We start from the raw sequence: 19568 nt of genomic DNA on the forward strand, positions 1-19568 counted from the left end.
GGGCGCCGGCGTACCCTTGCTGGGGGCCGTAAAGCGCGGAAGGTCGCGGTCCCGGGCTTCCCCGGAACTTTTTACTCCCTCCGCCCCGCCCCCTTCGCTGCCTCCTCGGCCCCGGTTCTGGCGCCGGGACCGCTCCCGGCAACTGCTGTGGCTGCTGCCCCGCTGCCGCCGGGGCTTGTGCTGCGGCCCGCGGAGCCCGCCGGGGCCCGTGAGGTGAGGACACGGCGGCGGGGCCGCTCCGGCCTCCGCTCCGCGCGCGTCTCAGCGGCCCCCTTCCGCTCCGGGCTCCCGGGGGGGGGTCCCGGCCGCCCCCGGGTCGCGTCGCTTGCGCCAGCTCGCCTCGGCCTCGGGCGTCCGGGCCGACGGGGGTCCGCCCCGTTTCTCCCCTCCGGCCGCGGCGTCCCGGGCCTGGGGAACCCGTGCCCGGCTGCCCCGGGCCTGCGCAGCGGCTCCTCCGGGCGTCCGCGGCGACCTCGCCGGGGCCCCCGGCCTCGGGGTGCGCGGCCCCTCGCGCGGACGAGGCGGGTCTCGCCGGGGCTGGCTCCCCTGCGGGTGCAGTCGCTTCCCGCCTGGAGACGCGCGCCCCTCCGGTGCTTCCCGGATCGGCGGACGGCTGCGGAGAGCGGCGGCCGCGTTACCGGGAGAAGCGTAGGCCGGGCAGGGAGCTGTGTTCGCGGCGCGTGACCGCTCGGGGCCGACGGGAAGGACACAGGTCAGCGCCGGGACCCTCGAGTGCATTTGCCGGGGCGTGGAAGCCTGACGTCCGGGGGACGGGAGCCGGGCCACGGGGCGCACTTGGCCGGCGCTGGGCATTTGCGTTAAGTTCCTAAACTTGCCTGATCACCTGGGGGCACTTGTTGAGGATTACACACCAGGACCAGTAGGGTCAGGCTCTCCAGAGACGCAGCCTGGGCTAGAGACGTGCCAGGTGGCTCTTAGGCTGAGGCAGGTGGGGGGAATGTTGATCGACCCCCACTCACCGGGCCCCCTGGTCCCCAGCGGCCCGTTCGCACACGCGCCGTGACCATGCAGAGGAACAACTCAGGGCCTTGGAGCTGTCCTCTCGCCCTTGTTGGTGTGCGCGGATGTGAGCGTACCTAGGCCCCATACGGAGGTTGCTGGGCAGGTGTTTTTCTTCTTAGTAGAAAACATTGTGGGGTCATCTTAGTTTTAAAAAGGTGTAGTGTATTTTAGGGGTGCCTGGCTTGTTCAGTCGGAAGAGCACGTGACTTGCTGGTTAGTTGGAGTGGTGTAGAGGTTACTTAAATAGAACCTAAGGTAGGTGCCGCCGCACACCAACGTCCGTAAAAGGTGCTGTAAACCCGGTGGCATCTTTTATTTCTCGGTCTTTGCCATCTTCAGTTTCTTCTCTACTGGCTTTTTCCCGCCTCTGCTTGCAAGCTTTGCTTTGGTTTTGCTGCCAAACCTACAGGGATACTCTGGTGCCTTCCTTCTTTGTTTATCCACTTAAAATCCTCTTCTGTTCTTGTTTGCCCTCACCACTTCGGTGACTCTCTCTCTGAAGGTCACGATGCACACGAGGTCACGAATCCTCTCCTCGGTTCTTATCGCCAGAGGCTTTTTAACATAGTTTCTTCCATCTGGGACCTCATCTGTCATCATGCTGCTTCTGGGACTTTTGCAGTTCCTTTTATCCTGCCAGGGGGTGTGCCTGGTGGTTCTGTCCTCACAACTACCCTTTCTTTATTCATCTGATCTTATTTGAAAGGTAGCAGGGAGGAACGTTCTAGGGTAGATTCGGTGGTGCCGGCCTGGCAAGGTTTGACTCCTGGCTCTGCCACTCACTGGCCTTCGAGAATCATAGATGCGGTACTTGTCTGTGTCTCAGCTTCCGGGAGTGTAGAAAAGAAGTTCTGATATCTGCCTCCTAGGATTGTGAGGCTTGAGTCAGCTGTACACACGAAGCAGCATCTAGCAAGCCGATTGTAACTGCCTATGAAAATAGTACCATTTTCTTTTTTAAAATGCTTTCACGTGATTTAGATATCCCGTCAAATCTGAGGGCCTGGCCTTGAGACCTCCGAGTCCTCATTGAGCTTTTTCCCCTGTCGTGCATTCTCTGTCCATTCATCAACGTGTATTTCCTGGGTGCCTACCCTGAATGCTGGGAAAATCATGATATAATTGGTCCGGGCTCCCAGAGAGCTCCATTACAATAGGAGCTAGAAAGTACCACTTACTGGGTGCTTCTTAGGTGCCAGTCGCCGGGTTGTTCCTTACTGTCAGATGGAGTGTCTGCAGCAGGTGTGCGAGGTAGGTAGTCCTAGCTCACCTTCTGGATGAGGAGCCCAAGGGCCAGAAACGGTCTGACTTGCTGAAAGTCCTAGAGCCAATGAGAGGTGGGGGAGGTTTTCAGGCCCACAGCTGTCTGCCTCAGGAGCCTGCATGGTCAGCTGGGTTGTTGCGCTGCTTCCCTGAGTGGCGAACAGACCACGAGAGAGCCCGGGAAGCTCTGTGCTGGGAGAAGTGCGGGTGATAGGGGAGAATGTGGAGGCGTCACCCGCCTCAGCACTGGGGGAGAGGAGGTCTGATCCGGTGTCAAACAGGCTGAGAGCTGAGGGGATGACCTTCGTTTGAGGGTCGGGGGGAGTGGCAGGAACTAGACTACTTGGTTAGAGGAACAGTGTGCCCAGAATCCTGTCCCGTTTGAGGAATTGATTACAAGTAGTTCAGTCTGGAGAGAGAGAGAGAGGGAGAGAGAGACCGACCGACCGACCGACCGACCAGGGACGACAAGTGAGCCAGATGGTGAAGCATCCTGCACTTCCTGTTAAGGAGATGGCCTTTTCCTGAGGACATCAGAGGGTCATTGAAGAGTTTGAAGCAAGGGCGTGAAGCAAGATTTTCACTTGAGAAGACCGGCTCAGAGTCCTGTCAGGATTGTGGGGGGTGGGGAGGAGCACGGTGGGCAGAAGCCCCGTCATGACGGAAGCTTCTGCAGTAATCTGAGCAGGGGCGCGGCCTGTACTCTAGCTGCGGTGGGGATGAGAGAAGTGTAGCGTGTGGAAGCGTTGCTCCTTGCTGGCGGGCCGCGTGGAGGAGATGAGAACCCTCGGTATTACCCAGGGTTCCCGTATATGGTGTCGCTGGGGACGCAGGAGTGGAGCAGGTTTGGAGATTGAGGAGGATGGGTGTCCCTGTTGGATGTGCTCAGTTTGACCTCCGGGAACCCAAGTGGACACGGCCGGGGTTCAACTAGAGGTGGGGCCACGCGTCACGGTAGGCGGTGAAGTCACCCTGGAGAGTAGCGGACCGAGGGGAGAGGCTACTCCCGGAGCACCCCGAGGGACATGGAGTCGGAAGGTCGGGCGGGGGAGAGAGGCCGGCGAAGACGTGACCAGGGGGCAGTAGGAGTCCGAATAAAACGGGGCAAGAGGGTGTGAGTAGCAGGAGCAATAGGCGCTATGGAGTGCTGGGGGTGGGGGGACGGGGCCACTGGGTGATGGGCATTAAGGAGGACATGTGATGAGCACTGGGTGTTCTATAAGACTGATGAGAATTGCTGGCTTCTATCTCTGAAACCAATAAGCAGTACATGTTAACTCATTGAATTTGAATTGAAAAAACAAAAACAGAAACAATATTTGTCGAGTGAAAAGACGGGTTGTGAGATCACATTAAGAGTCAGTTCTGACATGACCTCCGGCCACTGCAATCACTAAGGAGTAAGGAAAGGTCACAGACAGGTGGAGACACTCAGGTGGACATCTGGATAGCTCATTGGGACTGGTTGTTTCCTCTGAAGGGAAAGCGCTTTTTTTTTTTTAAGATTTTTCTTTATTTATTTGACAGAGAGCGAGCACACAAGCAGGGGCAGCAGCACAGGGAGAGGGAGCAGTGGGATCCCCACCGAGCAGGGAGCCTGATGTGGGGCTCAATCCCAGGACCCCAGGATCATGACCTGAGCCAAAGGCAGATGCTTAACCGACTGAGCCACTCATGTGCCCTTTAAGATTTTATTTATTTATTTGAGGGACAGAGTGCACGTCTGTGAGCAGAAGGGGCAGAGGGAGAGAGAGAGAATCCCGCTGTGAGGCTCAATTCCACGACACCCAGACCGTGACCTGGGCCAAAACCCAGAGTCGGACGCTCAACTGAGCCACCCAGGTGCCCTGACGGGAAATCATAATCTCCTATGTGTGTGTGTGTGGTTTTTTGTTTTTTTGTTTTTTTTTTTTTTGCCAAGACCATAATTTTTATAATTCAGAATTTTTAAAATTCAAAATCATTCTTTGAAGACTGTTACGGAGCTTTTGTTCCATTTCTGAAATTGGTTGGGAGGACTCAAGCATATGAAAACGCTGAGGGTCAGAGGGGAACCCCGAAGGTACGTGGAAGAGGAGCTGGCTTGACAAAGCTGGGCTCAGGGGAAGGAGGGAGAGGTTTCTGGGGGACTTGTGCGGGCGTGAACTTTTGATCCTCTGAGGGAAGGAGAGATGGTTAGATGGTTAGAGATGCAAGTGGGATGATGGTAGAGTTTCGTGGGGGCGGGGGGGGGGGGGAGATGAGATGGGTTATGTGCATGGGAGGAAGGAAGAAAGGAGGCCGGGTCTGAGGTTGGGAGAGGAACAGCGTGGTGGGTTCAGATCTGCCTGTGGCCGAACCCTTGGTGGCCCGGGGCTAGGTAGGGGTGCCTGCTGGCCAGAGCCGGGAAGGAGCAGGGTCCTCTGAGGGGAGGAGAAGGAGGATGCCCGCCTTCCCTCCTGATGGCGAGCGCGGTGGGCCGGGGCTGGCCCTGTGGCGGCTTCTGTTTGAGACAGCTGGACAGGGACGGGGGTGGGGGTGGGGGGTGGGGTGGCGTGAGGCCTGGTGACTGCCTCAGGGTAGCCCAGTAATCAGCCCTGGTTGGATGGGGTTTGTCTCGGGACCCGAGTGGGCCTGCTTGGTCTCCTTCTGAGATCCTGTGTGGTGGACGGGCACCCGGGCCTTGGCCTTGGGCTAGTTGGGCTGTTTGGGGCCCACCGTGGGTCCCGGCCTGGGAGTGGCATGCTGCTGGGCGCCCTGCGTGCCAGGGCTCTGCTCTGGAGTCTCTGTTTTCCCAAGCTCGGTGACCCTGCCATCTCCAGGCAGGTCTGACTACAGTTTCTGGAACTTTGGACAGGCCTCCGTTTTGCCGGGAGAACAGTTCTCCCCGGTGGCCCAATCCTGTACCCTCTCCTTTCTCTGCCTTACAGTGTTGATTGTCTCGTAGACACGTGGGCAGGGTCCCAGCCTGTGACACCCGAGGGTGCGTGAGAAGCCCACCTCGCCTGACCCTCCCCTGCTTCTGGGAAGAGGCCCGATGGACCTGAGTCCCCAGCCCGGGGCCTGTGCAGACCCGGGGCCCACCGTCCCTCATTGTGGCGTTGGGTCCTCTCTCTCTTCTCTTCCAGGACCTCATTCTTTGTCCCCACCTCTCCTTCCTCCTCACCCCTGCCCTTCCCACCAGCAGTGAAACAGCGTCCACGGCCTGAGCCTTTGCCAGCGAAGAGTCTTGCTCTGCTCCCATTCTTTCCTGCTTCTGGCTGGGTTTTCTGCTCCCTTCAGAGCAGGATGTGAAGGAGCAGTCTGCGCTCCCTCACCTCCTCACTCTGGAGCTTGCCCTGTCCGCGTTTCATCCCGAGCACTCTCCTGCGAAGGTTGTTCTTTTTGAGGACATCAAGGGCCTCTGTTGTCAAGTCCCAGTGGAACTAGGCCATCTTGCTGCACCCCTGGGCACCCCCAGTAGTGAACCTGCTTCCTGAAACCCTTTTCTCTCTTGGCTTCCGTGACCCTCTGCCCAGTTCTCTTTCTGCTTCGCAGCGGCTCCTTCTCCGTCTCTTGAACCCCTTGTGTTTGTCTGGACGCTCTGTGAGTCTGCCCGGTACTTTGCTTCTCTTTCCGAGCTGTATCTGCTGGGGAGCCTCAGGGTTCTTCTTGTTGCCCGGCATGCCGGGTCTCCAGATACCCCATGTGGTCCCCAAGCTTCAGGCCTGGATGTCTAGCTGCTGCTTGGCCTTTCCACGCGGAAGCCCGCGAGGCGACCTGCCTTGACACCTCAGAGGGGGACGTTTGCTTGTCTGCGCACGCGTACCTGTGCCCTCCTCGGCCTCCCTCCCCAACCCTGGTCCTTCACACTGTAGTCCCTGGCACCGGTTACTTAACCCAGAAACCCCGCCGCCGTCCTTGTTCCTCCCCTCGCCCCATTTTAACATCCCGTTTGTCGGCAAGTGAGTTCTGTTGTTTCACCTCGAAAATAATCCAGTCGTGGCTCTGACTTCGCCGCCACCATCCTGCTGGGAGCCCCCGGGCCCTGCCCCTAGGACTGCGCAGTAGCTTCCTAGCCCTGCCTTCCCTCCGGTCGTGGAGTCCGCGCCCGCCCTGGAGCCTGACTGATCTTGGACAAGCAAATCCGGTCATGCCATTCTCTGCTTTGGTATCTTCCTCTGCACTCGGAGCAAAGCCCCCGCTCGTCACGATGGCGTCCAAGCGCCGTGTGTCGTTGCTTTCTGCCTGCCTCTCCAGCCTCGTCTTGGGTCATGTCCGCCTCGCTCCTGGTGCTGTGGGCCCACCGGCCTCCCTTCTGTGCCCGGACTCCTCGGGGTCGGCCTCACCTCAGGGCCTTGGCACGTGCGTGTGCCTCTGTCTGGGAGACCATACAGCTGGTTCTTGTTCACCGTCAGGTGGCTTTTCCAAGGTCACCTTCTCCCGAGCATCCTGTCTTACAGGTGCCTTCAGTTATTCCAGCACATTGGCCTCGGTCCTCGGTTTATGAGGGTTTATGAGCGTAGGGGCCGCCCCCCCCCCCCCGCCCGTCGGCACCCTCCCCCACACTCAAACCCCCCCCCCCCCCCCCCCCCCGCCTCTGTGTCTCTGACGAAAGTTGCATAGAGGCGAGGACCTCCTCCCCGTTGTCCACTGCTGGGCGTACAGCTAGTGAAGCGTCTGGAAGTGTGCAGATGCCTCAGACACGCGCCGAAAGCACGATTGTCTTCCTTTGTTGCTTCTTTTCGTTTCCCCATTAATCCCGTGCGTTGAGTACAGCGGGATAAGATCTGGTTGCTCTCTCCATCTAGTGTGAATGCCGGGGATCTCCCTAGGCGGGTGAGAGCACGTCTCCCAGGCCGCCGACGGACGTGATGTTCCACCGGTTGCTGTCGGTGGTCCGAAGACAAAGGACCGGCCGAGGATGGCAGAACTGGTCGTCGGGGAGAAGCGGCGCGTCTGCTGCCGAGGCGCATTCTGTCGCCCTGCCTGCCCAGGCGCAGGTCGTCATCTGCGGCGGGGGAATCATGGGCACATCCGTGGCCTATCACCTCTCCAAGATGGGGTGGAAGGATATTGTCCTTTTGGAGCAGGGCAGGTAAGGACCTGAGGGCACGCGGCTCGGGGCTCCCCTCACCCCCCCACACACACACACGTTGTCCTGCCAGTAGCTAACCTGACTGATGATTGGCGCTAAGTAGCCTGAGAAGAACCAGAGAGAGCGAGATCTCCTGTCCGCGGTTTCGGAGTACGTGATACCCCCGTTTTCTGGCTTTGGGAGAGGTGGCAGGTTCCGACTCGCCAAGTATCCAGAAAGGGTGTGTTTCATTTCAGGGTCACGGCACGCCATACCCTCTTGTCCTCTTTGTTGTTGTACACAGCAACAGAAACCCTCAAGAGCCTCCTCTGTGAGCCCAAATGAAATCGGCTACGTCCCGCCTGATTTCTGTTCCCTTTTGTCCTTGAATCCGCTTCTTTTAGAGCCACGGTAGATTTACAGGACAAATGGGAAGGCGGTGCCGCGCTCCCGTATGCCTCAGCCCCGTGCGCACCTCGGATGAACATCTGAGGCTGGGATCGCCGTTAAATAGAACGAGTCAGCGTGGATGCCTTTTTATTAACTGAAGTTCATACTTTGTCCCAAGTTGTTTCACTCTTCCCCTAATGCCCCTCTTCTGTTCTATTGCCTACCAGAAATTGGATGACCTTTAACCCGTCTGTTGTATTTATTTCTGAATAGGCAATACATTTACACGATTCAGATTGAAAAGTGTAAAAGAGTGTACAGGGAAAAGTCTGCCTCCCATCCCTGACTTCTAGCTGGAAGTTCCCCTCGCTGGAGGCAAGTTAAGTTCCTTGTGTATCGTTCCAGATAGTCCCCATGTACATGAGCAAATCTGTATGGGTCAGTTTGTATATGTGTGCCTGGGTATTTGTTTTATTATTTTTTTCTCTTTTTTTATACGAGTTAGTAGCATACCTCAAACAGTGTCGCCCCGCCCTTGCTTTTTCATTAGGATTGTTCCATAGTGTTGCATAAAAGCTTCCTCTCGTTCCTTTTTTTATGGCTGTGTAGAGCGTCCCAGGGTAGAGGGGAACTCCAGACTGTTCGATCCCGCTCGTGTCGCTGGATATGTAGGTTGCTTCCATCTTTCGATATTACAGACAATGCCGTAATGAGGATCTTTGAACTAGTTGTGCTCACAGGTGTGGGAGTCTACCTAATAGTGTTCTGGATGCCTCCTGCAGGCTGGCTGCTGGCTCTACGAGGTTCTGTGCTGGCATCCTGAGCACCGCCAGGCACTTGTCCATCGAGCAGAAGATGGCAGACTATTCCAACAAACTCTACCAGCAGTTAGAGCAAGAAACGGGCATCCAGACAGGTAAGCAGGTAGTCCCCCGCTTACCGGTCTGCCTGTGCCCAGAGTCTGGCACTCAGCACTTGACGTGGCCCGACACCACGTTTGCCTGGAGATTCGGTGGTTAAGGCTGTGCGTGAGCCTGGGCTCTGCCGCTCGCTGTGGTCTTACCTTGGGCAAGTCTGTTAGCGTGTTGAGCTGTCTCTGGCACCCCTTCCCATCAGTCAAGGGCATTCTGTCCTCGTCCCAGATACTGCCCAGAGCCTGTAGTTCTTAGGATCTTGAGGGTCTCCTGCCCCATTTCCTATTCTTTCACTCCCTGGAGCACATACAGTAAGTGGCCACGTTTGGCTCCTGAACGAAGAAGCCGAGGAAATACTTCCGTTTCGGTGCTTGATGGTGAAATCGTGGTGTTTCACCAGGTGCTCTTAAGGCTGCTTCTGACTAAGAAGCTTAAACGTAGGTTACTCCTTCATGTGTGTCATTAAGGAAAAGGAAACCCAGGGAATCGTGAGCTAAGTAGGACTGGAGCCACGGGATGGTCCCGCACGATCTCAAGTTAGGAGCCTGTCTGTCAGCGTGTGTCAGGGGATGGATTGGTCGGAAGCCCAGGGTCAAACCGAGCATCGTGGCTGATGAGAAACTGTTTGGTGGCCACGGGAATTGTCCTGAGGAAGTAGCAGGGCCTAGTGATGAAATTCAGGATGCTCGTCTACGTCAGCATTGCTCTTTTGAAGACCTGCATGATTCAGATCACAGATAATTCTAGACCCCATCCTGACAAGGAACAGTAAAGCGGCTCTGCCATGTGACCCCAGCGTAAGCACAGTTTGTGGTTTCCTTTGCTGGCCGACTTAGAAATTATGTGACCCGTGATAGAGTTTTCATTGGGAAGGTGAGATTTGAATTATTAGAAAGTTTGATGACGGACTAAGGCTTTGTGGCATTTCCCTTTCATATGATTCCTACTCTGGTGAAGTGTAACGTTGTCCGTAGATCCTAGATTAAGACCCGATGTCTAGAGACTGGCATCGGGTAGGTGTGTTAGTGGGGAGAGGAGCTAGAGGTGGGGAGGGAAGAGGCCCTACGCCGTTGAGCACATAAGCGGAGCTCCCAGGCTGGCCCTGAGAGTGGGCGCCTCACTTGCCTCGCCCTGGTCCCCGCCTGGTAGATGGGCCTGACTTGGCCAGGCTTCCTTTTGAGAGGCAAGGCCTCTGGGTGCAGATAGTAAAAGTAGTTCCTGCTGCCTCACCACCTCTGGCTTTTGTTAGGGTTGCTGCCTGCTACACGCAGGACATGTGGGAGGGAGTCCCTTTGGGTTAGATTTAATTTGATGGCAACAGGTATTCACGTCGGGTATTAAGCAGAGTTTGAGTCAGAAGGGGGTCCACATAAGGGGCCCTGAGCTGGAACTGCTGACTTCGGGTGCCCTGGTTCGGTCCCTGGTGCTTTGCCGAGCCTTGCATTGTTTACCAAGCCCAGCCTGCGTGCTAGAGGGACAGGGGTCCTAGGCCTCTCTTCCATAAGGTAAGTTAGTCTCACTTCAGGTCTGGGTCACTGTCAGGAGCCCCGTAGTGGGGCTGGTGTCTCTTTGATGCTGGTGGGCAGTGAGAGAGGTGGGGGCGGGGGCGGGCTCTGGGGATCATCCTCCGTCTGTCACCCCCATTGCAGTTCAGCAGTGGTGTGGTGAAAGGGGACGTGGGGTCCCCCGCTGGAGAACTGTGTTACCTGGCAGGATGCGCAGGTTGCGCTGCATGGATTGCTGCCAGCCAGTGGACTGCTTTTGAGACATTGTGAAGTCAAGTGACCTATGTACAGCCTGGATTTCCCGATACTACATGCTAATCCTCAGAGGACGGTGCATTGAAGTGACGTGTGTGATTGGTACCTAAATATCCTGACACACAGTCCTTCATCCAGATCTGGTTGCCCACACGGATCTTGTCTCTCCAAAGTTACGTGTCGTTTTGTTGACGCTGTTTATTTAACTGTGTATCATACAGTCTTTGTACTACCTTTTGTATTGGGGATTGTCTTTCTGCTATATGTGTTTATTTCTTGTTTCCTCAAATACAGAAATCCTCAGAGGATGGTGCATTAAGTGATCTTGATTATGTGCTTTTTGGTCAACGCCTATTTGGCTCTTCTGAGAAAAGCCTCTTTCAGGTGATTTTTCTCTTGGAAAGAGAGCAGCAAAGTCTAAGGAGTGGAAAGTTTCTGAATTCACCAAAGTGAGGACATGTTTGGGTTTGTTTCTGGTTTAGAGCCCTGCTGAGTTCCCTCCTGCGGCGCATGCCTGAACTGGACACTCTGGAGATCATGAAGTTGGTGAACTGCCCCGAGACCTTCACCCCAGACATGAGGTGCATCCTAGGCGAGTCTCCTTTGGTGCAGGGCTACTTTGTCCTGGCAGGAATGAACTCTGCTGGCATCTCCTTTGGTGGAGGGGCTGGGAGGTAAGTGTTCCTGCTGACACTCTGCTGGTGGGGCTGCTTCCTTCCTAGAGTTACTTATTCCTGATGTTGTGTGTAATGTCCAGGTGTAACCTGGTATGTTAATGAGGAGGTACACCTAATTTGAGAGTTGTCCATTTCAAAGTAATCACTGTGGATGTTCCAGAAATGTCATTGTGCAAAGTGTTTGGGAATTCCTCTTTTGAAATTGGTCTCAGAGACTATGGGATATACTTTTGTACTCAATGTTGGCCATTCAGTCATCTGGTTATTTAAGATGTAAGGTTTGGAAGACAAATTGATGAGGTTGTTATAGACACATTATTCTATCTACTGATTCATGGATGTAGTTTCTCAAAAAAATAGCTGAGTAAATAAAGTCCAGTGACTGAATTTGTTAGATCCATATAGTGAAAGATCACTGGTGCTTCACTCCCTTCTCTTCCCTCCCTGCTGTGTGAACAAGAATATGGAGAGTCTGTTTTGCACCCCACTGTGGGCTCTTATATAAGGGGTGATATTTGCAGTCCAGCTTCTTACTATGAAATCAGTTGTCAGGCAGGAGGGGTGGTCAGATCCAGCGACAGCGATAGTAGCCTCAGGATGATCATCAGAGGCTCTGTCTGGTCTGCTACCCCTGCATGGAGGTTACTTAATGCCCCTATATTCCCTTGGTTTCCACATGGTTTTCTTGGTCTTTAACAGGATAAATGGATTTATGGAAAGTGTCTACCCTTTGTGATGGCAAATACAGGTAATTGAGGTACTAGAGATGAGGAACATTTCACCGGGCAGCCCCGGTGGCACAGCAGTTTAGCGCCACCTGCAGCTCAGGGTGTGATCCTGGAGACCTGGGATCGAGTTCCATGTCGGGCTCCCTGCATGGAGCCTGCTTTTCCCTCTGCCTGTGTCTCTGCCTCTTTCTCTCTCAGTGTCTCTCATGAATAAATAAAATCTTAAAAAAAAAAAAAAAAAGATTTCACATGTGGACACAGCCAGAGTAATTAAAATGTCTATTTATTCATTTACAAACTTAGTAACATGGAAATCTGAATTGGAATCTGGCTTGATAGAAACACAGTGCACAATGTTAATACCGCATTCGTGGAGGCAGAAATGCTCAGTCACCCCAGATGCCTAAAGTCACCAGAGCTCTTGAGAAAAATCCCATCCCCTAAAGTGCCTCAAATATCTTCAGCACCACAAGCTGACACTACATGTGTAGAGAGGGGCTGAGTGGACCGCACATTTACAAACATAAAGGAGTTATAGCCCTGTACAATAATTACAATGGCATTTCTTATATCCCAAGAGTAGACCAGAGAGTAAAGTGGTAACTGTGCTGCTAGAAACCCCTTGAGTGAAAGAAGCCTCAGAAACTTTCTACCCCACACCTGTTGGTCTAGGGAAGGGAGGTTATGGTGCAGTGGATGGGAGCCCTCAGATTGGAGTTTCTTTTCGACCTTCCTGTCTACACCCCACCATGGGACATTCCGGGGTAAGGCACGAGAACCGGGCTAGGAGAGAGGTGCTCCGATCTCCAGTTCTTGGTGTGCACAGGAAATCTGGCACAGATCTTTTGAAACGGATATTAAAAATACCCTCCCTACCCTCTTCTAATTTCTGTCCTTGAGAGACAGGACACCAAGAAGGCAGAAAAGGGTTGTGAAGGGCAAAATAGGTACATCTAAATGAGAAAGCAAGCCCATGAAGAAATGCGTTCTCTAAGGGACGTAGATTCTTTACTCAGAGAAGTCAAGAATATTATACAATGAATAACTGATGTTTAGTGGACAAAGAGAAGGCAAACACATAGAAAAATATTTCATTCTCTTGAAAAATAGTGCATTTGTAGTGATGAGGGACTGCAAATGCAAGCCCCATACAGGTGACAGGAAGCCTCACAACTCAGCACCTTAAAGTGAATGAGGCTGAGGTGGGGGTTGCTGGAGAGGCGCTGCCGGCAGGCCCAGAGCCTGCTCCCAGCCCCAGCAGCGCATGGCTAGCGTGTAACACTCCTGTGTCCTCCACCCTCACGTGTCCTCCACGGTTCCCACCCCTCTGCTGTGTGCTCCTGAGTCCTTGTGCCTGCAGAGGACAGTTCTTGACTCCTGAAAATCTTCCCTTTATCATGCTGATCAAAGCTGCTTAAATCAAGTTGGGGAGGGAGGCAGGTGCAGAGGGGGTGCACAAAAAGAAATGAAAACAGTAGAAAGTTCTTCAGCATTAAGCACTAGTGACCAAGCCTCCATCTTGGATGTAAGGAGATCCTTACTAGTTATACTGGCCAAGCAGCTACAAAGAAAAGTCAACCTGCTAGCGCACCCTGAAAGTGTGCCAGTGCAGTTCTACCAGGACACAGCCTTCCAGGGGCAGAACCAAGACTACAGGTTATGCAAGATTCCCTTTTATCTCCCTTAGGTTCTCAGAGGAGGGGGAAGACTCACTCAGATGCCAGCATGTGTGTCCCTCAGGCAGAGGATGAACAGAGCAGGGTGGTAGGTGAGCTCTTCAGTGAAGCAAAACCACCTTCCAAAAGTTGCTGTCATTCCTGCCACATCCGTGCTGGTGGTAGGGGTAATGTCTCAGGCGCACTCAGAGGCAAGGTAATGGAGAAAGTGGTCCAACTACTGGTCTGTACAAGAAGGTAAAATCCCGGGACAACAGGACTTCTGGTGAGAAGCCAAGTGACCAGGCTCCCCTCCTGCAGAAATGGGACAACTGAGATTAATCCCCGAGCTTCATGGTCTCTGGGTCCCTGGCTTGAATGGCAGCTCTTGTATTAGGGGGTACAGCCCCCACCATGGCAGAGCACTAGAAATGTAGTGGGAATTGTTTGGTTCTCTCTACTGTCGCAGGTCCTGCCTACGCTTTGTGTTTCTAGGTTCAAAAGGAAAAGAGCAGAACCCTTGCCTGAAGAGAGCACAAGAGGGGACCATGGATTATTTCAGAGAGAAAAAGGACCAGCAACCTGAAACCAGAGTCCTGCTGACAATTCTCAGGAATCCAGATCCCACAAATCTCTAGGAAGAGATGAGCGGTCACACAAGGTAAATGTGTGTGTCACACAAGGCCCAGCACATGTGGCCCTGCTGGAATGACAATGACAATGTTCTGACCATCAGCTATGCTGGAGACAGGAGAGTCACCCTCTTCAGTGTTAGGACCAAAGAGAGAAACTACCAGATTCATATTGTCAATACCTGAATTAACCAAAAGAGATTTCAAGAGAGAGTTTTAAGGAGCTAAAAGCAAAGTGTGTATGTCAGGGCACTAAAGTGATGCCTCAGAAAATTAACATCTTGCCAGAGTCTTAAAAGTGTGACCCCTATTTATGGACAAGATGTAACTTACACATAAGTCTAGAATGGTCTTTTAGATTCAACCCCAAATATTTACGAGGAGGAGTGTGGTGCGGAGCATGGGATACCTTCGGTGCCTCATTGTCTGTTTCCGTCTTCCTTTGTCAGTGAGGCCCTGCTGCTCAGCCCGGTGCCTGGTTCCTGCTCATCACAATGGCTGCCCTCTGCTCTCCAGCAGGGCCGCACCTCTCCCCTTCGCTACTCCCTACCTCAAGGAGCATCGCTCAGCAAACAGAACTCTACCTACCTAGTCCCTTAATAAATCAACTAAAGCCTTTCTTTAAAAAGCGGACACGGCTGTCAATGATCAAGTAGGGATTGTCTGGCTGGGGAGTGTAGAAGGAATCTGTCTGATGAAGTGGGTAAACTGATCCCAAGAAATGCCACAGCAGAGAGACACACCTGAGAACTGTAAGCTGCTCTAAAAACAAAAGGCCCTTGTTTAGGATACTTAAAGATCTCTCAGAGCTAATGCTTCTAAGATACCAAGACAACAGTTTAAAATCAGTAACAGCAAAGGCTGGGTAGTGGTCTGTGATGGTCTTTCACCCCTTAGGAAACAGACCCCGCCTAAAAGTGTGGAGGGCCTTCTTGTACCCCTACCCCCACCCCCACACTTTTCCCATTAGAGACCCAGACTGTGGGCTAGCTGGCCACCCCACTCAGAATCCTCTGCGCCAAAAAAAAAATCCTCTGCACACTCAGGTGGGCCACCTCTGCGTGGACATGTCTGTTCTGGGCCAGAGGAAACAAAACTCGGGAGGCCAGCAGCTCTCCTGAACTCAGCACAGCCAGCAAGGTTTGGTTCCTCCCCAGTACAGTACTAGTTGCTGAGCGAGCCAGCTGGCTACAATGGGCCAGGCGAGGGAGGACAGACCAAGTCCCATGTGCTTGGGGAAGGGGGGGGTCAGGCTGGGACGACAGCATAGAGCAGCAGCAGCATTCTAGCAGCAGAAAACCACCTCAGGGCCACCTTCTGAGATCAGACCCTTTCAGCTGGGAAAAGCAACACAAAAGGCAACATGGTTTTCCCTTTTAAACACTGGCTTATTTACAGAGGCCTCCAACCCTCTGAGAAATGAGTGAGACATGAAAATTTTAGGCAGGGGGCCCTGGCCTGACAGTCTAGTAACTGGGTCGGTAGGGAGGCCAGGATGGTGCCAGATTAACCATTGACTACAGACCAGGTAACGTCCACGTGGCGCCTCTCGTGAGTGAGGTAGATGGTCATCCTCTTGCTAGAGGTATCAGGGTGCCAACCCACGGCACGATGGAAGAGAATGATCTGCCCGGCTCAACGGCACAGGCTTTTGCCCAGGGCCGACTGAAACCCACAGCAACCCTCCAAAACAAACAGGTTACTCCGGGCAAGGTGGCCTCACGGAGCTGGACTCTTGCCCTGAGGCCTGCACACCACCAGCCTCCCTGGCTTTGAAACACAGCAGGAGAAATCAGACCGCCATGGTTACCTATTTCCAAAGTGGAGTTTGCGCCTGTCCTGCCTGTCAGGCTTCGTGTCACCACGGGGCTCGGGGGGGGGGAAGAGCCCAGAGTGGCATCAGATGGAGGCTGCAAAAGGGATAAGGGAAGGGGGAAGAAGGAGAGAGGTTGCAAAGCAAAAGGTTTAAAAGCCGGTGAGGTTAAAGATCCCATCAAGGAGCTGAGAGCGGGACCAGGAGGAGGAGGGGCCCTGCAGTAGGGGGCAGGCGGGCAAGCAAGACTGGCGGCCATTACTTCCCGTGCAAGTCACTCAGCTCCACGTCATCCTTTCGGCGCTTGTGGGTGAAGAGTGAGGTGACTGGGTAGAGCTTGGCCTTGGCCTGGAACCGGTGTCCTGCGATGTCAATCTCATATTCTCCCCGGTTGATGAAATCTGCTGTCACCACCTGTTCTTCTCCAGTGTCCTCGGAAAAGTTGTGCACAAAGCCCAGGCAGACGTGGCGCTCCAGGGTGTAGCTGTAGGCGCTGCTGGTAGTCTTGCCCGCGTACTGCCCGTTGCGGTAAATGGGCTCTCCCCACCAGGGCCAGAGGTCCAGGTCTGTGTCGTGATCGTCCAGGATGAACATGGTGAGGCGTTTGTACACTCCGTTCTGCTTCTGCTGCAGCAGGGCATCTCGGCCCATGAAATCCATCCCCTAGGAGAGAAGAGCAAGGCTGAGACGGGACGGACAAGCCGCGTGGCCTGAGAGCAGCCAGGGGCAGGGGCCCCCGGCGTCACAGCGCCAAGCCCCACTCCCAGGCTTCCCACGTGAAGAACTGCATTCACCATGTAAAAGATCTCCTCAGAGGACTTCTGTAACACAGGCACACATTTTATAAACCGATTTCAACCACAAGACCACATAGGAAAAAAAAAAGGAAGAAAAATCAAAAATACTTGTCAGATCTTAGAAAAATGTTTATATATACGTACACACACACACATATATATAATCTAAACAAAAAGCCCATGCATAGGTATCGATGTTCACTATATATGTTTGCATGTACAGGAAACCTGAGCAGGACAGAAACTGAGTGATCATGATCAAATGGTGATTTTTAATTTTCTTGATACTTTTCCCTATCTTCCAAAATTAGTATAGATTACTTTTTTATCAGAAAAAGACTGTAGATCTGTACGATAGGCAAGGATTGCTAAGATATTAAGTTTAAAAAACAAGGTGTGATGAAGCAAGCATGTGGAATCCTCCAGCTAGGCTGAGGGGAGTGCATGCTGTGTGTTTGCACTGCCCGGAGCGCTCAAAGAGACACGCTACGCTGGTGCTTCTGCAGAAGCTCGCAGTGCAGTTCAGTGGGGTTCAGAGGTGGGAAAGAGACCTATTCCTATCCTCTTGACCTATGACTTTTTTAATGGTGTATTTACTTTTAAAAGAAACAAAATATGAGGCAAGTGAATATAAGATGAGTAATTTGTACAAATACCCGTGCATGTTAATGGAAAAACTTCCCTGAAAGCACTCAGTCTAAAGGAGAGCCAAGTGGGGCTCCTGGATGGCTCAGACGGAAGCACGCGACACTCAGTCTCGGGGTTGTACGAGGGAGGTGTGGGAAGCGCCAAGTGTTCACAGCCAGTTTTCATATCAGGACAGACATGTTTTTCATTCTAAGGGCATCCTCACTGGCCTCGTCCACCCAAGGCCATCCCAGGGCCTTCCATGTCAGCCCTTCCTTTCCTCTGGAGGATTCTGCTCCTGCGGTGGCGGTGGGGGACGCAGTGGGCTGTGCAGATACAGTACCTTCTCCAGTTTTACCCGAGACTCTCGTCCACATTCCAGGGGGGTGGTGAGGGTATTTAGATCCTGACCCCAGAAGGCAAAAAACTTCTCAATTCGAAGACTACGAAGAGCATAGTACCCAGCATTCCGGATTCCGTATTTCTGCCCAACACTCATCACTTCGTTGTACACATGCAGGGCATACTAGAGGGAGGAGACGAGACGTCAGTAACCCGCACACCTTTAGAATTCAACATGGGGGTGTCTGGCAGTGCTGATAGCAGATAACATTGACCTTGACAAGGGAGAAGGTCATATGAAATTCTCAGGATGTCTCATCCTTGACAAACCAAAGCACTACTGCTGAGGAGTAATGAGCCAGGGTTACCCCTAACCCCGACATAAGCTCCATGAAAGCAGTATCTTCCCCTTCTCTCTAGTGCCTAGGACAGGAAACAATCCTCAAGTAACACTCCCAGGTGTACTCTTCCCATCCAGTCAGTGGCCAGGCTCCTAACTGCCTCTCAAACAGCCTGCTCATCTGCCCCTGGCTTTGTTTTCTCCCCACCCCCCCACGACCCCTTAGGCACTGCCATGCTGTGGAATGTGTCACACGGAACTCTATGTACAATGTCTGACTTTTCATAGGTGACAGCACATCTGAGAGACCCAGATCGAGTCACAGAGGAGCCAGGAAGGCAGTGTCCCCCCACCTGTGTCCCACAACAGCCAGCCTCATGGCATTCTATTCTTGGTTCCAGAAGCTGTAAGTATCAGATACCTTAAATAAACAAAGTTTGCCAAACAGAAAGCCAATGTTCAATCCCTGCCTAAACATACTCTGTGGAATCTAAAGCCCAGAACAGACTACATTATTTGCTTTAAAAACTGTAAAACAGAAAAAACAACAAGCAGAGAAATGCTGTACAATCACATTTACGTGTAGAATCTAAAACAAAAATGCAAACCCACAGATCAGAGTTGTGGTTCACAGAGGTGGGGAGTGCAAGGTGGGGGCGGGGGGAAGTGGAAGAAGAGAGGGCAGAGGACAGGACTTCCAGGTAGGAGACAAATGGAACTAGGAAGGGAGCAGACACCCTGAGAACTGCACGCCCCTGCTATGTGACCAAGGCTGAAGTTGTTAAGGGAGTGAATCCTAAGTGTTTTCACCTGGAAAACACCTTTTGTGTTTTTGATCATATTTATGAGAGATGAAGGACACTCATGAAACTCAGCACAGTAGTTCTTTCACAGGGCACCTCAGCCTGCCATGCTGTGCACCTCAAACCTGTCCAGCGGTGTGTTCCCATGACAGCTCAATAAAAGTGGAAGATGCAGAACCCCAGCTTTCATTGGTGTTGCAGTTCTTTCCCCTGGTGGGGTCCGCTGCCCTGCTGGTGGCACTCCTACAACTGAGTAGGCGCCTACCGAATGGGCCACGGCAGTCAGGATGCTGTGAACTTCGGCAAGAGCCTTCATGCTATGGAATCCACACCACACTGAATCCACACGCAAGCGGCTATGGCGTTTGAATGGGGCAGGGGGCAGGGCTGATAGGGAAATGAGAATAGGCTGGCTTCCCTGGTACATTTGCCCTTTGCTGCCTCAAGTGGAGTACTTAAGAGGAAGGCCAGGGAAGAAAGATTTAAAGTAGGTCCCCAGCACATACTCATTTTCTAAGTGCTGGGGATTTAGTGTGAACAAAACAATCTGCCACTTGCTGCCAAGTTCTGGAAGACATTCCCTCAAAGAGACATATGTATAGTTGACAAGTATAGTTAACATGGGTTTCAACTGCGTGGATCTCACGTGCCCATGGAATTTTCAATACAGTACCAGACTGTAAATTTATTTTCCTTAGAATTTTATTAACATTTTCTTTTCTCTAGCCTTCTGGATTGTAAGACTACAGTACACAGTATACATAGCACA

The 19568-nt window shown here is 52.9% G+C and overlaps 2 protein-coding genes across 13 annotated transcripts in view; one reads left to right on the plus strand and one right to left on the minus strand.

Annotated features, from left to right (window-relative positions):
• The first annotated feature begins 1 nt into the window (after window position 1).
• LOC144309239 (pyruvate dehydrogenase phosphatase regulatory subunit, mitochondrial-like) lies at window positions 2-18981 on the plus strand. Of its 10 annotated transcripts, none has more exons than XR_013375376.1 (7): window positions 2-213; window positions 7056-7342; window positions 7985-8086; window positions 8494-8627; window positions 10868-11059; window positions 13478-14106; window positions 14527-14705. XR_013375376.1 is itself a non-coding variant. In XM_077890452.1 (7 exons), exons 2-4 carry the CDS (start codon window positions 7119-7121, stop codon window positions 10706-10708), a joined length of 387 nt encoding a protein of 128 aa, XP_077746578.1. In that variant the 5' UTR covers window positions 9-213; window positions 7056-7118; the 3' UTR covers window positions 10709-10769; window positions 10868-11059; window positions 13478-14106; window positions 14527-14705. The 10 variants fall into 10 exon arrangements, 9 of the variants coding, with proteins under 9 accessions (XP_077746578.1, XP_077746576.1, XP_077746577.1 ...); XM_077890452.1 differs by lacking the exon at window positions 7985-8086 and adding an exon at window positions 10680-10769 and having other exon boundaries at window positions 9-213; XM_077890450.1 differs by lacking the exons at window positions 7985-8086; window positions 14527-14705 and adding exons at window positions 18285-18402; window positions 18891-18981 and having other exon boundaries at window positions 10-213; window positions 13941-14106.
• LOC144309215 (pyruvate dehydrogenase phosphatase regulatory subunit, mitochondrial) overlaps window positions 12057-19568 on the minus strand; it is a 36535-nt gene continuing 29023 nt past the window's right edge. For all 3 annotated transcript variants that reach the window (XM_077890435.1, XM_077890444.1, XM_077890446.1), the window contains exons 17-18: window positions 17658-17840; window positions 12057-16553 (exon numbers count right to left, since the gene is read on the minus strand). In XM_077890435.1, the coding sequence (XP_077746561.1) occupies window positions 16149-16553; window positions 17658-17840 (588 nt within the window). In that variant the 3' untranslated portion in view covers window positions 12057-16148. The remainder of the gene's footprint in view (window positions 16554-17657; window positions 17841-19568) is intronic.

Source organism: Canis aureus, chromosome 3 (genome assembly GCF_053574225.1).
Source record: "Canis aureus isolate CA01 chromosome 3, VMU_Caureus_v.1.0, whole genome shotgun sequence".
Taxonomy (NCBI): Eukaryota; Metazoa; Chordata; class Mammalia; order Carnivora; family Canidae; genus Canis; species Canis aureus.